The sequence below is a fragment of the Ictidomys tridecemlineatus genome, chromosome 4 (genome assembly GCF_052094955.1).
Source record: "Ictidomys tridecemlineatus isolate mIctTri1 chromosome 4, mIctTri1.hap1, whole genome shotgun sequence".
NCBI lineage: Eukaryota > Metazoa > Chordata > Mammalia > Rodentia > Sciuridae > Ictidomys > Ictidomys tridecemlineatus.
The window spans coordinates 3,927,368-3,945,908 of record NC_135480.1 but is presented as its reverse complement, the minus strand read 5'-3'; the positions used below and the strand labels follow the sequence as shown (position 1 = coordinate 3,945,908).

The 18,541-nt window shown below is 65.2% G+C and overlaps 1 protein-coding gene across 1 annotated transcript in view; it reads right to left on the bottom strand.

Moving 5' to 3' along the window:
* Positions 1-18,541, bottom strand: part of Shank2 (SH3 and multiple ankyrin repeat domains 2) — a 380,130-nt gene that overhangs the window by 195,161 nt on the left and 166,428 nt on the right. The window contains 1 exon segment of the mRNA XM_078045409.1: positions 7,281-7,599. Coding sequence (XP_077901535.1) covers positions 7,281-7,599 — 319 coding nt within the window.

Here is an 18,541-nt window from a genome sequence, read left to right as displayed (position 1 = left end):
TGGGTCCCACTATGCCCGTCCGCGTGAGCGGCCGTCAGGGTGAGGGACGCCCAGGACCTCTAGGAACAGCAGCTACGTCCAGCTCCTGGCCCGGCTCCCCCGAGGAACCCGGATCTTTACTTGCTTTGAGTCTCTGATTTCACAGAGCGATCAGGTGAGGCCAGCCCCACCCAGAGGTCCCCAGCAGTGGCCAGAGATGGGCGGGCAGAGGCATGGGGCCGGGGCCACCTGCAGAGCAGCTCTTTATCTCATCTTGCTCCCTTGACAGTGACAAGGACAGGCTGTCAATGGGATCCTCCCCCTTCACTTAATGTGAACCGTGTGCCTCTCAACCTGTGCACACCCCGGAGTGCACCCTGAGATACGCGGCAGGGTCTGGTTTGTGCCTCTGGAACGTCAGAGACCTGCCGCTGTGCTGCGGTTCGTCCCTGGTGGCTGCTCTGCGTCACGACTGTGGGATCCAGTCACGGGGACCCTGGCTGGTGTCTGGAGGAGCTCAATCTGCGTGTGCGTAGTTGGGCTGTGGCCTTAGACCACGATTCATGCCATAGCGAGGAGCGGAGGGGACTGGACGTAGGTTCGCCTGCTCAGCCCCAAGGCCCAGATTTGTCCTTGACCCACATGAAGCTCCGAGCACAGGAAACCAGGCCACCCGGCCTCCCGTGGCCCAGGGGGCAGCCTAGAGGCTCACCTGGGTGCTGGGGACACTGGGCAGGTGCCCTGTGGCCTCCCCTGGGCTTTCTCCCACTGAGTGACAGCTGCCAACCTGAAGGTTCTGAATCCCGCCACTGCCAAGCGGCCTTGGCGCAAGGTGGAGACGCAGGGTGGGCTGTGGCCTCAGGGTCACCTCCTCATTCAACCCCTGCTGGCTTGGTCAGGGGTCTCCACCGTGGGGCCCTGTGGAGGTCACTGTCCCCGAGCACCCCAAGGGCTGCGTGGCAGGGACCCAGGAGGAGCCCTTGGCTGCACCACACCTGTCTGAAGGTGCTGCTGGGCACCTTCCAGCCGTCTGAGGACCAAGTCCCTGGGCTCTGAGTCCGAGAGCTGGCACTGTGGAGTCTGTGACTTGGATGAGGGAACTGGGCCACTTCCCAGCCACCCCACTGGACGTCTCCATTCACCCAGTCCTCACCCTGGGCCAGCTCACTGCTGGTGGGCTCCGCGGCAGGGCGGGACGGGCTCCCGGGCTCACAGGCGGGCGGGAGTGGCACAGGCCAGAGGACAGAGGGTGCCCAAGGAGACCTGGAGGCTGGGCCAGCGTGGAGGGGCAGGACTGGTGGCAGATGGCCTGGCCCCCGGTGCCTCCCAGGCTCCTCTCCTGCAGAAGAGGGACAGGAGGAGCTCGGGGACATGGCCAGTCACAGGCTCTGACACAAAGGGTGGCATGTCCAGCACGGAGGTCCCCGGCTGGGCTCAGCACCACTGGCTTCTCTGACGGCTGAGGTGCAGAAAGCTCAGAGCCCACCACCCCCGCCCACGGCAGGCTTCCCTCCCTGGCCACTGGGGCCAGGCGCTAACTGGCCGCAGTGGAGCCTCTGTCCATGTGCCAGCCAGGGCCACCCCTGGCTCCAGGTGGGGAGGTGCGAGACAACGGGGGTTCACCAGCACCCCCTCCCGCGTCAGCCTCTCTACTTGGCTCATGGGTCCCTCTCCACCTCCGGGTGGTGCATGCTCCACTCCCCGCAGAGGTCTGAACCGTGACCGTGTGACTCCACGGCCCCAGGTCCTCCAGGGTGTCAGCGCCGGGCACGGCACACCTCCCTCACATCTGCGGTGGCACGCACACCCTCGCTGCAGGCAGAAGGGGGCATAACTCAGGCTCAGGTGGCCACCTGTCAGAGACAGGGGCCACAGACGGGGAGCCCAGAGAGCCACAGAATGCCCAAGGAGCAAAGGTGTGGACTGTCATCCGAAGGTGCCCAGCAAGCGCCTGCTCCCCAGGTGTGCCCTCCGCCTCCCTCGCCTGCTGGCCAGGCCTGATCCTGGGGCACCTGGCCCATCGCTATGCCTGTCCTCCCCAGTGAGGTGCCACTGTACCCTGGCGGCAGGTGACACACAGGGTGGCAGCAGGGCCTGTGCCCCGCTCTCTGGGTCAGGACTGGGCTGAGTGGGGAGCACAGTGACCGCCCTCCTGGAGGAAATCTGGTCCCTATTCCACCGAGAATGGGCTGGCGCGTCCAGGTCCCCACCTCCCCAGGGAAGCAGAGAGAAGGCAGGTGGGTGGGCACAGAGCAGAGCCACAGGGCACCCCGGCCACCTTCACATCCACGCACCTGTCAAGATGGGGCTCTGTCCCTGGGGAGGGGTGCACAGGCCCCCAGGACCCTCCAGACCTGCTCCCAGCCGCACAGGAAGCAGGAAGAGTCCCCGAGGCCGGAAGCCCATGGCTACAGCTCAGGGGTTCCACGGCCTCCGAGTGCCCTGTCCCTCACTGGGAAGTGCCATCTGGGGAGAATGTCCCTCCCCGGCACTGAGTGGGAAACTGGCCTCTGCGGGGGGCAGGAAGGCCAGGGGTGCTGCTGTCCCTTCCTCAGGACCATCTTCCCCTTTAGTCCTGAACCCCCAGAGGTGGACAGGGCTCGGGGAGGCCTGTGGTTCCCAGCAGACACGGCCAGCAGGTGGCCAGCAAAACCAAGCTTGGCCTGCTGGCCTCATCCCACCTGGGAGCAGATGTTTGATGAGAGGGTGGCCAGAGTGTCCCCTGGCTGGGTGAGGCCAGAGCGGCCCTGGGGACCTGCTGCCCAGTCTCTGAAGAAAGACATGGAACCCCTATGCTGCAGGTGACCCTGGCCACCCACCCTTGGTGATGGGGCGGGTGGACCCAGGTGTCTCCCAGGGGTTCTCAGGACTGTGGCCCAGTGGTACCAGTAGAGGGCGCCGCCTTGGGCTGGGTGAGTGCAGAGCCGGCGCCTGAGCAGGGGCAGGGACGGTGCCCCCCGCGCAGTGATTTCCACCCCTCTGCACCGTGTCTGCGAGGACAGGGACACACAGGGACTGAGGCAGGGAGATGGACGGTCGGGGAAGGTGAGCGGGAGACTCAGGCGGAGCTGAGGACCAGGACAGGTGCGTGTCCCTCCCCCTCCTCCTTCTCCACGATGCCCGGCCACGGGCTCTGGGCTGGCCTGGCAGCAGGGGGCCGAGGAGGGCCTTGATGTTCATAGTGGGAGCCCTCACTCCCAGCAGGCCTGGGTGACCGCCCGGAGCCCCTCCTGTTAGGACATGGTCAGGACAGCCCCTGTCCTGCTTCCCTCCAGGGGGCTGCTTCCCTTCCCTGCAGGAGGGCGGCTCCTCCCTGGGGTGGGGGCTCCTGCCCAGCACAGGCCCTGGAGGGGAGGGACAGGCCACTGGTGCAGCCGGAGTCCAGGGGGGAGCCCTCACCCACCCACCAGGGCTGCCCCGAGGCTTGGCCTGAGGCTGGCTCTGGTCCCCCTCAGCCGCCCGCTGTCTCTGTGTCTGGTGGCCAGGCCAGCAAGCTCAGTCCCGGGGAGGGGAGCCGGGTGGCGCCTCCCCTCGGCTGTGAGCACACAGGGGACAGGGGGTGTGGGCTGCAGGGCCTGGGCAGGCCCCCTCCTTGCTCAGGATGCCGCCTCCCTCCAGCCTGGCCATCTCCGCTTCTCCTGCCTCTTGGCCCCAGCCAGGGCTGCCCACCCCCACGGGACGCTGGACAGGGCCCAGGAGCTCCAGCGGCCAAGGACTCTTTCCAGCTGCCCACCCTGCAGGCTCAGCAGAGCGGCCATGGGACTTAACTGCGACCAGGTCCAGGCTGCAGCATGTGACTGGTATGCAACCCCATGACCCCCCCCCCACGCACAGGAGGTGGCACCAGGAGGCCACTGTCCCCGGGAACACTGAGGCACAGAAGCGGGTGACCTGCCCAAGGCTGGGGAAGCAGGGCTGGTGCTGGGCCACCGAGGGAGGGACAGGGCTTCTCCAAGCCACAGGGGGTCGTAACCCCACCTCTTGGGCTCTGCTGGTGACCAGAACGGGCCCTGGAGCCCCAAGACCACCAGGAGGCCAGGGCCAGCGTGCCCCTTCCCATGTCCCATGAGGCCTGCCCTGCTGGCCCTGGCTGCCCCAGGAGAGAGCTGGCGGGCCCATGGGGGACAGGGCCCTGTGCTAAGCCTCAAGGACAATGGAGGAGCAGAGGGGTCACTGGGCTGGGATACCAGGCTGGGTGTCCTCCCGTCACCCGGCCAGACTACGCCCTTCCCCTGCCTGGGTAGAGGTCAGCCCCTTCCCCAGGCTCAGACCGGGAGCCTCACCCTGGCCAGGCTGCTCCAGCCACGAGGCCCCAGCTCCAGCTGGCTGGAGGGACATTCTGACCCCAGCCTGGTCAGTGCACTGGCCCCACACCCTGATGTCCATGCCCAGATGTCTGCAGAATCCTGCACCTGGCTGTCCCTGTGCCCAGGTGGCCTCAGATTGCCACTCCATGGGTGAGTGAGCAGGGTGGCCAGCTGTCCTCTGCAGCCCCAGCACACGTGGCCCGGCACAGGGCACAGGGCACAGGGAGGCACCTGCAGACCCACCCCATCCTGCCTCCCCGGCCCCCTCCTGCCTGCTGGGCAGTGCCACGGAAAGGCCCTGGCAGGACAGGGGTTCAGGGAGGACTGTGGACTGGTCGGTGCCCATGGCGGGGCTCCAGCTGCTGTCACCAACAAGGGGCTGTCCTGGGCAGAGGGACAGGCAGACTCTGGGGGGGAGGACAGAGGAGGGGCCAGGCCAGGCAGGACTGGCTGGTCAGGTACCATCTCAAGGAAGGTTGACAGCCAGGCTGCAGGGACCTCCTGACTCCGGGCAGGCAGCAGGCCATGGTCAGGGGACGGGCTCTCCCGCCCACGTCAGGGAAACATGGCGAGTCGGTCACTCTTCCAACAGCTGGGGTGACCAGGGGAAGGCCTGGCGGAGCCCTGGGCTTGCTGGACAGGATTCGGGCTCTTGGGCAGTGAGGATGGTGCACGTATCAGGCACTGCCCTCAATGGCTCCCCAGGGACCTTCCTTTAACCTGAGAACAACCTGAAGTCGGTCACTGTCTGATCCTCATTTCATAGTCCACAAAGACGAGGCACAGAGTAGGTAAGTAACAGCCTGCAGTCACACAGCAACTGAGGTGTGGGCCAAAAGAACATGTCCAGGAGTCCAGGCGCTGATCATGAGAGTCAGGCTGGCTGCTGAGGGCCACCCATGTGCACACACACACGCACAGAAGCAGCCAGACACACACATGCGGCCCTGTGTACACACAAGTGCATCACAATACACACCAGGACACATTTCACAAGCAAATAGGTACGTACACACAGATGCACACACACACGCACAGGGAGCACCCTACACGCACACACACAGGGCACATGAACACGCAACCCACATGTGCACACGCACAGACACGCGTGCACGCCCCTCCTCCCGGCGCTCCTGTGTGGCATGTCCGACACCCCTGCCCCACGCCTTCCCCACCTGCTAGGCCTCAGGGGGGAGGGGCCATCTCTAAACTGCAGTCCTACTCCAGCCCGGTGGGTGGACTGGGGTCTCGGGGGACCCTCCATTTAGCTCTCAACTGTTCTTAGCACCTGGACTCCCCCGGGGGCTGCTCAGAGCCAGAATCTAGACCAGCAGCAGAACAGGCACGTGCTTCAGCTCTGCTGGGCGGGGCGGCCAGGCTGGGAGCTCAGGGCCTGCTGGACAGACGGCTGGGAGCTCAGGGCCTGCTGGACAGACGGCTGGGAGCTCAGGGCCTGCTGGACAGACGGCTAGGAGCTCAGGGCCTGCTGGACAGATGGATGGGCTAGGAGCTCAGGCCTGCTGGACAGACAGCTGGGAGCTCAGGGCCTGCTGGACAGACGGCTGGGAGCTCAGGGCCTGCTGGACAGACGGCTGGGAGCTCAGGGCCTGCTGGACAGATGGGCTAGGAGCTCAGGGCCTACTGGGTGGACAGGTGAGAGGCTGGGCCCTGAGGGGAGGCCTGTGTTCCATCCCCACAGCAGTGCGCCCAGCTCCTAGACCCCAGCCCCGGCCTGAGGTCAGCCAGGACAATAGCTCCCTCCTGGACCGGACCACAGGTCACTGTCCCCTCCCCATCACACCCTGCTGCAGGCTGGGCGCTGTGTGGCTCAGGACTGGCCCAAGGGCAGGACCTAGTCCAGAAAGACTTGGTGTGGTCAGAATGGGGAACCCAGGCAGCAGCGGGGGCCGGGGAGGAGCCTGGGAGGGGCTACGGGTGGCCCCAGGCCCCAAGCACCAAGTGCTAGACCAAACGTCAGCAGGGAAACCCAGGCCCAGGGGCCCACGCCCATGTGAACTCCACTTCACCAGGCCCTGGCCCCGGGACCTGGTCTGGCCCCGCGCTGGCTGTGTGGCCCCGGGACCTAGTCTGGCCCCGGGACCTGGTCTGGCCCTGGGACCTGGTCTGGCCCCGCGCTGGCTGTGTGGCCCCGGGACCTGGTCTGGCCCCGCGCTGGCTGTGTGACCCTGGGACCTGGTCTGGCCCCGCGCTGGCTGTGTGACTCAGGCTGAAGCAGGAGTGGGGTCCCCGTGCGGGCTGTGGGTCTCAGCAAGCACTAGCTGGTGTGGAAAGTGATGGTGACCGACACTGCTGTCCCTTGGAGTCCCCAAACATCAAACCCAGACCTAAAGCCCCTTCCTTGCCTAGGAGTCTTGGAAGGGGGGGTGACGAGGCCGACTGTGCCCAGGGCTTGGTGCTGGGCACCAGTGCAGCTCCCTGGATGTCCAGGGGCAAGAGAGTACGGGGTCCCTTTGGCCTAGAGCTGGCCTGTCCTGAGGCTCCTGTCACCTGGACTGCCTCAGAGACTGACCGAGGGGCTCCGGGAGCCCCTGCTGTACTGGGCAGTCACACCCTCTGGCTAAGACCATCCCGGCGGCCTCTGAGCCTTGGCCTGGCCTGTGCCAGGGCTCTGCTCCACTCTGCGGGGCGTTGCGGACAGGTGCGCTGGGCTGACAGACCTCACGAGGGGTCGCCGGGTGCGGTCCCACTTGCTGCCCCCTGCCCTCCTGCTGTCTCATTTGGAGACCAAGATGTGGGTGTGCCAGGGCAGGAAAGGAGGCCCGGGCTGGCACCCTCACCTGGCTCCTCCCAGGAGCCCCCCAGCTGCCCTGGGCCTGCAGAGCTGCCCACCGGGCACGAGGCTCAGGAGGGCGCACCCTCCCAGAGGCCCCCGCGAGCAGCAGCCAGGCTCCCTGGCTCCAGCCCTGGGCGGCGGAAGCGCGAGGCCCCTCAGCGCGAGGTCCCCTCCCGAGGCCTGGCCCCGCTGCTCCTTACCCCACGTGCCAGTGTGGCTGCGGCCTCTTGCCGTCCTCGCCGGCACCGCCCAGCCTGTTGAGCGACGGGGAGCGGCTGCGGGGCCCGGGGGCGTAGCTGGCCACGCTCTTCGCCACGCCGTCCGGCTTGCTGGGCATCTGCTGCAGCAGCTGGGGCGAGAGGCTGCGGTGGGCGGTGGCCGTGGGGCACACGGCCCAGTCGGGTGCGCTGGCATGGAGGTTGTTGTCGCTGTTGGAGCGCAGCAGGACCCGGGGGGCGGCCAGCGTGTTGGGGAGCCGCCGCCTGCGGTTGGAGTAGGCCGGGGCCTCTCGGAAGGGCACTGGGCGGGAGAGAGTGAAAAGAGGTGGGTGAGTGCGTCCAGGGGGTGACCCCGAGGCCGGGCTCATGCCTCCCAGCCCCAGGCGACCCGAGGGCGAGGGGCCGAGCTCTCCGCGGGGCTCCATCTGGGCTCCCAGAGGCCAGGACTCACCCCCGACACGGAGGCAGGGGTGCAGGCGGCAGAGGGCTCCAGCCAGGCCCAGATGGAAGGGACCGGGGTCCCAGCTTCCATCGCCAGCGCCCACCCCTTCCGCAGCCTGGGAAGAGGCAGCTGGCTCAGACGCACGTGGGACAGAGCCCCGGCCAACAGGCTGCTGGGACACTCAGCACCGCCGTGTCCCCTCCTGGGGACGGAGCTGGCCTCTGTGTGGGGAGAATCCCTGCCTGTCCACAGGCTGGGTCCAGCCCTGGGCCTCACAAGGGGACGGCTTCTAGAGAGAGGCCCTCACCCAGGCAGTGACGTGAAAATGGGTCACCAGCACGGGCCCGAGTCCCACAGGGTGGCGTTCTTGTAAGAGGAGACAGGACACGACACACAGAGGACGCCACGCGAGGACACAGGAAGGAACCGCCGTCGGCCAGCCACGGAGAGAAGCCTGGGGAGCCAGCCCGGGACACCTGGACCCAGACTCCAGCCCCCAGGACCCGGGACAAAGACCGTCTGTTCTTTACGCACGGCCCAGGCCCGAGGTCCTGGCCACAGGGTCGCGGCAGGCGAACCAGGCTCCCAGTGCCCCAGCAGGGCCCTTCCTCAGCCATCCAGCTGGGCTCACCTCGCCTGGTTCTGGGACGTCTGCAAGAGGCCAGCCCTCGCCCGCCCGAGCCCAGTGTGCCCGGGGACACGGAGGGGACGGCTCTCCTGGGGAGCCCCAGGGCGGTGTCCACCCTGCAGCAGCCCTGGTGCTCAGAGGGCTGCCCTTCCACAAGGGCCCTCCAGGCTCCAGGGGACAGATATGCCACCAGCCCCTGAGAGGCCAAGGATGCTGGGTGTCACCCCTGCTTGTCAATGTCCTCGGCAGGTTCTGTACTCGCCTGGGGTCTACGCTGCCAAAGGCCAGCACAGCTGTTGGGCCGACCCAGAGCCGTGAAGCAAGAGGCCACCTAGTCCTCCAGGGAGCCCACCCAGGGAAGGGACCTTAATGTCCTCAAGGAGACGTGTTGTGTACACTGGGTGGCCAAGGACAGGCTGGACATCTGCCCCTGGTGCCCAAGGCCAGAGAACACCATGAGGCCCATCAGAGGAACCGAGGACGGTTGTGCCTATTTCAGGGCCAGTGGACAGTCCCTCGCAGGGGTCACAGGGGACAGAGGTGGCCTTGACAGAGTTCAAGGGAACAGAGGTGGCCCTGGCAGAGCTCAGAGGGGACAGAGGTGGGACTGGAAGAGCTCACAGGGATAAAGGGAGCTCTGGCAAAGCTCAGAGAGGACACATGTGGCCCTGGCAGGCCCACAGGGGAGAGAGGTGGCCTTGGCAGAGTCACAGTGGACAGAGGTGGCCCTGGAAGAGGTCAAGGAGACAGAGGAGCCCTATCAGACCCCACAGGAGACAGAGGTGGCCCTGGTAGAGTTCTTGGGGGACAGAGGTGGCCCTGGTAGAGTTCATGGGGGACAGAGGTGGCCCTGGTAGGGTTCCTGGCGCTGGTGGAGCTCCCGGGCACACAGGTGGGCTGGCAGGTCTCTCCTGGGACAGTGAGAGAGGAGTGACGCCGGGAAGTGCCCAGGAAACAGAATTGGGACAAACTGGCACACTGCACAGAAGGCAGAAAGCTCCCTGCGGTCACAGGCTGGACTTGGTGTCCTGGTTCAGCACAGTGGGAGGGTGGGGCCAGTCAGGGTCAGGGTCTGCCACGCAGGCAGCCTGGTGCCTCGGGCCCCTATCCGTGGGGGAAGCCCTCTGTGGGAGGAAGACGTCGGGGCAGCAGGCCCCCGGGGACCTCAGGCCCACCCCTACTTTCTCCAGTGAAGGAGCCCACAACGGTCAGCTAGGCCGGCTGGAGACGCAGGAGGACAGGCTGGCTGCTCTGGGCGGCCGGCCCGGGTCCTGCAGTAGCCTCTAGGAGAAGAGCCACACCTGGGCCAGGCCACCCAGGGGTGCTTCTCAGGACTGAGGGAAACCCCACTGGCCCTTCTGCCCCTGAGCAGGCAGAGGCCAAGACACCAGAGTCCACGGCCCAGGTTCTGCAGGAGGAGTGGCGCTGGAGCTTTAGGGACCTCAGAGAAGCCAGACCCGGGCTGGGGTGAAGGACCAGGCAGGGGGCTGAAGGTCCCGCAGCCTCAGGCAGGGCCACCCGTCACCCCTGGGATGAGGGCCACGCCACCCTGCTGGCTGCAAGACCACAAGCTGAGTCAGACACAGCGGGGCCTGGGCTACTGGGAGGACCCTGCCCGGCCTCGAGAGCAGGAGAGCGACGCAGTCCGTCACCTCCTGTGACCCAGGACGGGTGAGGGCTGAGCACCCCTCCTGCAAAAGCCATGGACCCGGGGGAGGAAGAGTCCAGGGGAGACGGGACAGATGCAGAAGTCACCTGCCACCATGGCCCCCGGGCTGAGATCCTCCCATTCTCCATGGAGCCCACGGTACAAGTCCCAGCAGGTGAATTTTGGTGACCGGTGTGAGAAGATGAACCTAAGCAAAGGCTGCTTTCGAACAGATTCCCAGGAACGGGTCTGCCGGGGGAGAGCCGGGGACCAGGCGCTCACGTGGGAGCTGGCCCGGGGGAGGGGGGGTTCCGGATTGGAACATTTTCCTATACGTCTTCCCCCAAGACCAGGCAAGTTGCTCAAACGGAATCACCTAGGTGACATTAGGGCGAGCGTTTTAATGAAAATCACCCTGCTTAATTACCAAGATCCCCACTAAATTAGCTTCCCGAGCACCGAGATCTCCCCGGTGCTGGTGATAGGAGGAGCCGGGGCTGGGGAGGACTCCCTCATTCCTTTAAAGTAACCTCTGCAGAAACCTCCTGATTTCCTAAGGACGAGAGCTCCCTGTCTGGCAAAACTGACTGGTACTATCCATGGAAATGATGGTTTTTTTGTGAAAAGGGTTAAAAATAACTCTTTTCCTGTCTGAAAATGATTAATATTCCACCCAACTGTTTCCTTCTTTCAGGCAATCTGCAAACTCTGGGTGGGTGGATATTTTCTTAGCCGTCTTACATGCATTTATTTATACATTTTTTCCCCACAATAAAAAAGCCCCACAAGGAATGACAAAGACCGTATGCACTTTTAAAGTCCGCCACGAGGCTTCTCCATCCACTCCATGAAATTGCCAGCCGGGGCGGCCAAGGGGAGCTGGGGAGTGGCTTTGAAGCACCTGCCCATCTGGGGCAGCGGCCATGTGCCCTGACCTCCCCGCGCAGGTGCTAGCAGCCCTCAGGTAACGGGCAGCCTAGACTCAAAACTTCCTCGATTTTCCCAGGACTCCGTTCTTAACGAGCCCCCTCCGGCACAGTCACCATGGGTGGACATTCCAGAACGTGGTTCTGCCAAGGCTGGTGGCTTAGAAACCAGTCGAATGAAAGGGCACCTTCCACCGTGTCCACCTCCCAGACCCACCAGAGCCGAACGGCATCGCACACCACAAAGATGCCCTTGCCCGACTCCACTAAGCACCGTGGTCCTGGGAAGAACTGGAAGTCCCCAGCCCCGGCCCCAAGGCTGCAGCTCCCTGGCCCGAGGCTCCCGGCAGCCCCCTCCTTACCTTCCTTCTTTGTGAAGGCATTTAACAAAGACTTCATTTTCCCTCCGACTTTGGCAGCGGTCCGCTCATTATATGACCTTCTCGGAGGGGAGGAAGGCTAGGCGCGCAGCCCGGCCCCTCCGTGCTGGAGCGGCTGGGACCCTGGGAGTGGCGGCGGGCGTCTGGGCACTGAGCGCTCCCGAGCATCGCTGGGCATGCCAGACCCCGCGTGCTGGTGACAAAGCCCACCCCATATTCTGTCTGTCAGCTGGGAACCAACTGCCGTTGACGGGGCTGCTCTCAGAGCCGGCTACCTCTGGCGGCGTTCGTCATGTGAGCTGAGCTGGGCGCTGAGGAGCGGCACCGCACAGGGTTAAAGGCGGGCGGGCGAGCGAGCGGGCGGGCGGGCGGGCGAGCTGGCGGCCAGGAGACGCTGGGAGGTATCTGTGAGCTCCAGCCCCAGTTATCCAAGGAAACCCGGGCTGGTGCTCCGTGCGCCTGCGGCTAAATATAATGCACTGTGCTTTTCTATTTTTTTTTTTAAAACAAAATTTAAAAGAAAAAGCCAAGTCTGTTCGCCAGCTCGCAGATGTGGTAAGAAAGTCAGGGAAGCAAACATCCAGGCGCCAGCCAGGGCGCCCAGCAGACCCGGGAGCGCCCGGCAGGCATGCCGGCATCTGGGATTCTGAACGCGACCTATATTTCCCTTTGAGAGAATCAGAGGAGCTCACGAGAGCTCACTGAGCTCACGTTGTGGTTGGTAATGACCCTGGAAGAAGCAAGAGTCCGCCCCCTCCTGCTTTTTTTTTTTTTTTTTTTAAGAGGGAGGATAAAACAATGAGATTGCAGAGCACGGGGTGGATCCCCCCCCAGGCAGCGAGGACAGCAGCTTTTCACAGCCACCTCTACATTTGCATGCCAACAGAGGTCCTGCCAAACCAGCCAGGATCCCCAAAGGCCACCTAAGGAAGTTCTGCCCCAGCAACCCAAAGACAGGGCTGTGCTCTGCAGCCCTCCGTGCAGGTGGGACAGGAGTTCCCCTACAACAGGAGCAGGGCCCAGGAGCAGGGCCCAGGAGGCTCAGTGGACGTCCCGGGGGCAGGGCTCTGGCACATCTGCTGCCCGGGCTGTGATTAAGGGTGCGTTCTGTGGTTGCTAAGAGAACTGCTTCCGAATCTTAAAAAAAGAAGACAGACAGAGAGAGAGAGAGAGAGAGAGAGAGAGAGAGAGAGAGAGAGAGGAGAAATGGGAGAAGACCAATTGGAAGGCGGGAGTTGAATTCCATATGGCCGACGCACTTCCACACAAACGCTGTGAAGGAGGGAAGGCGGGCGGCCTGCTGCAGGAGGCTGAGGCTGTGCCACACAGACCCTGGGTTCCGGGGGCAGAGACGGTGCCAGGTCTGCTGGGTGTGTGCCTCCAGACAGCTGAGCATTCAGACACGGCTCCCGTCATGTCAGACCGCCCCACGTCACAGAACCCAGGCGAAGCCAGCTCCGAGACGCGCGGAGGAAGCCACCTTCCAGACGGGAGGCCACCCACGGGCCCGCACACCTCATGCGCCTCTTTGGGCCTTGGGGCGAGGCCACCAGCTCCCAGAACCTCAGTCAGACGCATGGGGTCACCCACAGTGACACAGCTGCTCTGTCCCACCTGGGAGGAGCTTACCAGTGTCTCTGGGGTAGGGTACGCTGGCCAGGGCTCCAGGGTGGCCATATCACAGACAGACTCCTCGGTACCGAGGGACTCCTCTGCGGAGGTGGGGGTCCAGCCACTCAGGTGCCAGCACGTGGGCCGAGGAGACTCTCGGGAGACCCAGCGATGCCCCGTGCCCTCCATCTGCCCGCGCTCGGTCCGTCCCAAGCCAAGTTCCCTGCCGTCACTGCTCTGGCACTGCCGTCTGTGCCACCAGCATGGCGCAGAGAGCCTGCACTCTCCCAGGCTGGCAGAGCCAGAGGCCAGCCCTCTGCCACAGGCTGGCGGGGTCCTGCCCGCTTCGCAGCCCTGCCAGCTGCTCTGACCTTGGGTGGAGGTCAGGCCGACGCAGCCTCCCCGGGGCCTTCTTTACCTTGTGGAGAAGGCAGGCCACGTGCTGGGGAGGAAGACACCCCGAAGGACCGAGATCAGGCCCACTGGGGCAGAACCAGAACTTGGCAGCATGGCAGCAGCCCCACACGTGGCCCCCAGGTCTCGGTGCCCAGCACCTGCATGGAGTGGCCGCTCCTCTGGGGCATTTCCCGTGGTGGGCGATAGCTGGGACCTAGGCTGCCCAGCGGGAAGAAGAGGAGCGTCCCCAGCAGAGCAGGGTGGGTCCAGCAGTGGCTGGGCAGCAGGGAGGGAAGCCCGGCTCTATCCTGTGCCCTCTGCCTCCCCAGACCCCTCACTCTCCTGTGCCCCTCGGGTAGGGGACCATGTACTAGGAAGGCCCAGGGGCACCCAGGCCTGTCTCCTCCTGAGGTGTCATGGTGCTGGGCAGGGGACACAGCAGGCTCTGGACAAGACAACAGACCCCCGAGAGCCCCAGGCCAGAGACCCCTCCTCTGAGCACCGGCAGCTCTGTCCAGAGGCTGAGGCCACGTCCCACCACACCTTCAGGAAGCCGAGCAAGTCACCCACGGAGCTCGGAGCTGGGACCCCAGCAGACGCACCTGCAGCCTGCTGTGGGGTCTCGTGTGAGCCCCAAGAAGCCCTGCTGGGGGAGTCGTCCATCTGTGCCACCCTCCTGGCCACCTGGCCTCCCTAGCGACGGGAACTTGCCACCCACGCACATGGCCCTGGATGCTGAGCAGGCCCAGCCTCCCTGCTCAGAGGTGACGTGGCTCTGGGCCTATGCATGAGTCCCCTGCCCCTGGGCTCCAGACCACAGGCCATGGCCCACCGCTGGCCCCCTGCCCTTGACTAACTTGGTGGCCAGCCAGGCACAGAGGCAGAGTTCACCCAACACACAAGGCTACCTGGGCCTGGAGGGCACCTGCCGGCCCGCCTGTGTGGCCGGGGGTGGGCTCTGCATGAATAAGCACCTGAGCGCTGGTCAGGCCACAGCTGCTGTGGGAGGGCAGCAGCCTGCCCTGTCCCCAGCTCGAGCTTGTCCACTGGGCCCCACGCCCTCCAGATCCCAGGGTCTGAGCCAGGCTGCCGTGAAGCCGGGCAGGACCCCAGGGCTCCCTGTCTCCCCGGGGACAGCCACGCTGGGGTTCAGAGTGAGGGTGACACTGGACAGCCCCTCCCCGGGACTCCCACCTCCAGAGCCCTCTCCCAGCACCCCGCCCCAGGCGGGGGTCCAGGACCTGGGGCCTCGCGGTCTGGCGTTCCCTGAGGCCAGCTGCAGGGCTCTGTGGGGTCACTGCTGGGCCCGGGGTCTGGAGGAGCCGGCTCTCCCTGCTCCCCGCCCATGTGCCAGGACGCAGTGCTGTTCCCCTTGTCCCCACGCAGGTCCTGCACAGGCACCTGAGTGACCGTGCAGAGGGCGCGGGGCTGCATTTCTCGTGGACTTGTCCTGGCAGACAGGTGGAGAGGGCGGGCGGCGGGCAGCAGAGAGGGTCTAGAAGCTCCCTGGGAACCTGTCCTGCCACTGGCCACCCCTGTGGGCAAGCTGAGCACCTCTGAGTCAGGGATGCCCCACGTCCAGGGACACAGGAGAGAGCGGAAGGAAGGAGGAGACGGAGGCCCTGGGGCTGGGAGTGTCCAGGGAGCCGTGACCCCACGTGAGCCCCGAGGAGGCGCCCACTTCCCAGCCTGGCCCCTCCGCCCCCGGGCTCCCCGCCCAGCCCGGTGCCAGCCCCTGTGGCCCTCGGTGGCCGTCCCCGCCCGCCCATCCCCGTCACAGGCCCCTCAGGCTCAGCGAGCCCTTCAGTCGCTCGTCTTTGACAACTGCCTGACAACAGGCTGAAAATAACCTCACTTCTCGCACAAAAACGGCTCTTTGCACATGGAACATTCCGGCACTCTGCAGGCCCGTCAGGAGGCGGCCCAGGTGCTGCAGACAGGCCGTGGGGCTCTGCTGTGCCGGGGAGGGGCAAAGTCCCCCGCCTATGAGAGCCAGTGCCCATCCCTCTGCTGGTCTTCACGGTGGCCGGGGACACCCCTGAGCGGGTTCAGGCACAGGTCCTGTGTCGGATCGTGTCCTGTGTCCTCTGAGCCCTAGTCCAGCTGCCCAGGCAATGCCCAGCCCCCGGGTTCCCACCTGTAGAGTGGGGTGGCCACTCTGCGGCCTCAGGGAAGAGGTCTGCGAGCTCAGGGCCTGGGAGCAGGACCGCCCCCAGGCAGTCCCAGCTCTGTGACCTGGGAAAGTCACACGCTCTCTCTGTGCCTGTTCCTCACCTATGGAGGGGGACGGCAAGGTGCTGGGGAGGGTCCGGCACTGGTGCCTGCCACAGTGCCTGGGCCGAGTGGCCATGGTGATCCCTAAATGCCCTGAATTTCCAAAGTCTGCGGGCAGCTAGCTGGCCAGGCTGCCCCGCCCCCCACCCTGTGCTGGACAAGACCGGGGTCTGTCAGAAGGGGTCTGCTGTCTGTCCTGGTGTCACCTCCTCGGGGACTGATTGTGGCTTTGGAGAGACCCCCCCCAGGCCAGCCCCCAGAGCACTTTCTGGTGTGGGGAAGCCAAGTCCTCAGGGGCAGGTGCCCTGTCCCCTTCTCCTCTCTGCCCACTCGGGCGGGGGCTCGTGCTCTGGGAGTGAATGGGTGAGGCTGTGAGAACAGAGGTGGCACCCCCACCCCAGGGTCCCCGCTGCTCCTGCAGGCACAGAGGCCATTGGTCTCCAGTTGTACTCAGGCCTTCTGAAGCGAGAGGCCACCCTCTCTGTCCCTGCCCGCCCAGGGCCACACACACTGAGGGGGGCTGGTGCCAAGACACAGCCAAGCTGCCCTCCAGCCCCCAGACCTGGCGAGGCCTGCCCTGGCCCAGGCAGGTCCCCGTCCTCGGGCCAGCGCCCTCTGTCCTGGCTGTGACTGCAGACTCCCCACTCCAGCAGGGCTGCCTTCCTGGGGGGGACACCAGGGCCCCTCTCAGGGCCTCTGCAGGTGGCAGGGAGGGGCTGGTGGGCATGGCCCCCTGAACTGTGCCCATCCAGGGTGCCACCGTGCACCTTCCAGGCACAGGGCCCCCAGCCTGGCTCCAGGCTCCCCTGGTCCACTGTGACACCTGACACCCCAAGGAGCAGAGGGGTTCCTGGCTGAGGAGGAGCCGCAGCCAAGCTTCTGACTGGAGCCCAGGAAAGGCCGCATTTGACCTGGGCGGCCTCTGGCCAGACGGGAGGCTCAGGGATCCCAGGGGCAGGAACAACTCCAGAGGTCTCAGTGGCCCACCAGCCCAGGAAGAGAGCGTGGCAGGTGCAGGGCAGGTGGGGAGCAGCCCAGCCCAGCCGCCACCGCCCGCAGGCCCGGCTTGCTCCCCTCGTAGCTCCAGATGACTGCGACTTAACTATTAGTCGGCAGCTTCTCGTCTCACAATAATTGCTAAATGAATCATACTTTTATAAATAAGCCAGATATAAAAAGGCGCCTCAGCAATAATGCGGGGTTCTCATGGCACAGGGTGGAGGTGTCTGCGGCATGTGTAAAGTGCCGCCCGCCGGAGCCGCCAGGCCCTGGAGCACCCCAGGGAGGAGTGCACTGGGCAAACCCCCAGCGTCCCCAGGATGGGCAGGGGGCGGTGGGCCAGGGTCAGGGACTGGGAATGTCCCACCATTTTCTCGACACTGCCTTGGTCTTAGGTGCAGGACCGTGGCCAGGGCAGGGCCTCAGAGCTGGAGTGGGGCTGACCTCAGAGAGCTGAGGGTCCCCAGGTGCACCTGAGAAGGGGACGGGCAGGTGTGGCCATGGCCTTGGGCAGCACCAGGCACCTCTTCTGAGACTTGGGTGACTGAGGACATGGGACCTCCCACAGGGGAAAGAGGCTCCCAGTGATGTGGTCACCCAGGACCTGGACATGGGCCCAGCGGGCAGTACCCCTGCAGGGGTGTGGGTGTGCTCCAGGGAAAGATCCGCCCAGCCGTGTGGGAGCCTGGGCAGGGCCAGTCCCCGGGAGGCGCTAAGGGCGGACAGGGCACATGGCGATCAGCCAGTGCCTGGCCTGGATTTCATGGGGTGCCCTGCCTTACGTCTTTGGGCCACATTTCACAATGTGAGTGAGGCTATGGTGCTGGGGATTAAGTACTTCCTGGGTGCAGTACTTGGGCACAGTGTGCCCGTGGTGGATGGTCTGGCCTTTGTTCCTTAGTGATTGTCAACGTCTTGTTGGGAAGACGCACAGGAGCTGCTGAGCCCCAGTGTGGGGACGGGGACCAGAGTGACCCCGGGCCTGATGTGTGTTCCAGGACAGCAGCGGGGGCTGGTCCTGAGAACAGCCAAGGGACAGTCTGGCTCTCCTTGGGTGCAGGAGGGGGCCTAGCGGCTCAGAGAGCACCGTGCAGGTCCCTGGGACAAGCCCTCAGCTTGGTACAGAGTGGGACCTGGCTTGGGACCTTCTGCTTGCCCTGAGGCCACATGGGCTTCAAGGTGACCTTGGCAGCCTCATGGATGGTGCGCGCTATGGATCCGTCTCACCTGCGGCCTGGTGGCCGGGACCCTCTGGGACCAGGGCTGAGGCTCCGGGGACACAGCTGCTGCTTCCTTCATACTGGGAAAGGCCACCTGTGCCCACCTGTGCCCACTGTGCCCACCTGGCTGTCTCTGCTCAAGGGTCTGCTTCCAGCCCCCAAGGCCAGAGCCGCTCCTCCTGGAGTGTCCTGGACAGACGCTTCTGCCCGCTCTCAGCCTCGACCACAGCCCAGGGCCGAGGGCTGAGCCGGTGCCCCCTCCCTGCAGCCCCTCTCTCTTCCTGGGTGGGACTCAGACCCAACCCTGAGGCCCTGGGGGCAGCTTTGACACAGGACCACCCTGGCTCTGCCCACTCTGCCTCCCCACCCAACTCTCAGCCGAGATCCCCGGTTTCTGCCCAAAGTCCCTTCCCAAGGCGGCAGCCGTCCCCAGGTCGCTGCAGATCTCCCGTCACCCAGATCGCTGCCTGCAGGGGACACAGCAGTCACCACCAGTGCGACTGGCCCTGCAGGATCGCGGGCCACTGCAGCCGTGGCGGTGCGCCGCCCTCCCTCCGTAGCCGACCCCAGCGGCACGCTTCTCTAGAAGGTTGTGAAAGGCGAGTCTGAGTTTGGGCTACAAGGCGTGACTCTGAATGGCGGGTCAGCGGCCTCCTGAGGCTGTGGAGGGTCCTGGGAGACGTGGCTTTAAGGTCAGAGGAGCGGCCGAGACCCCTCCT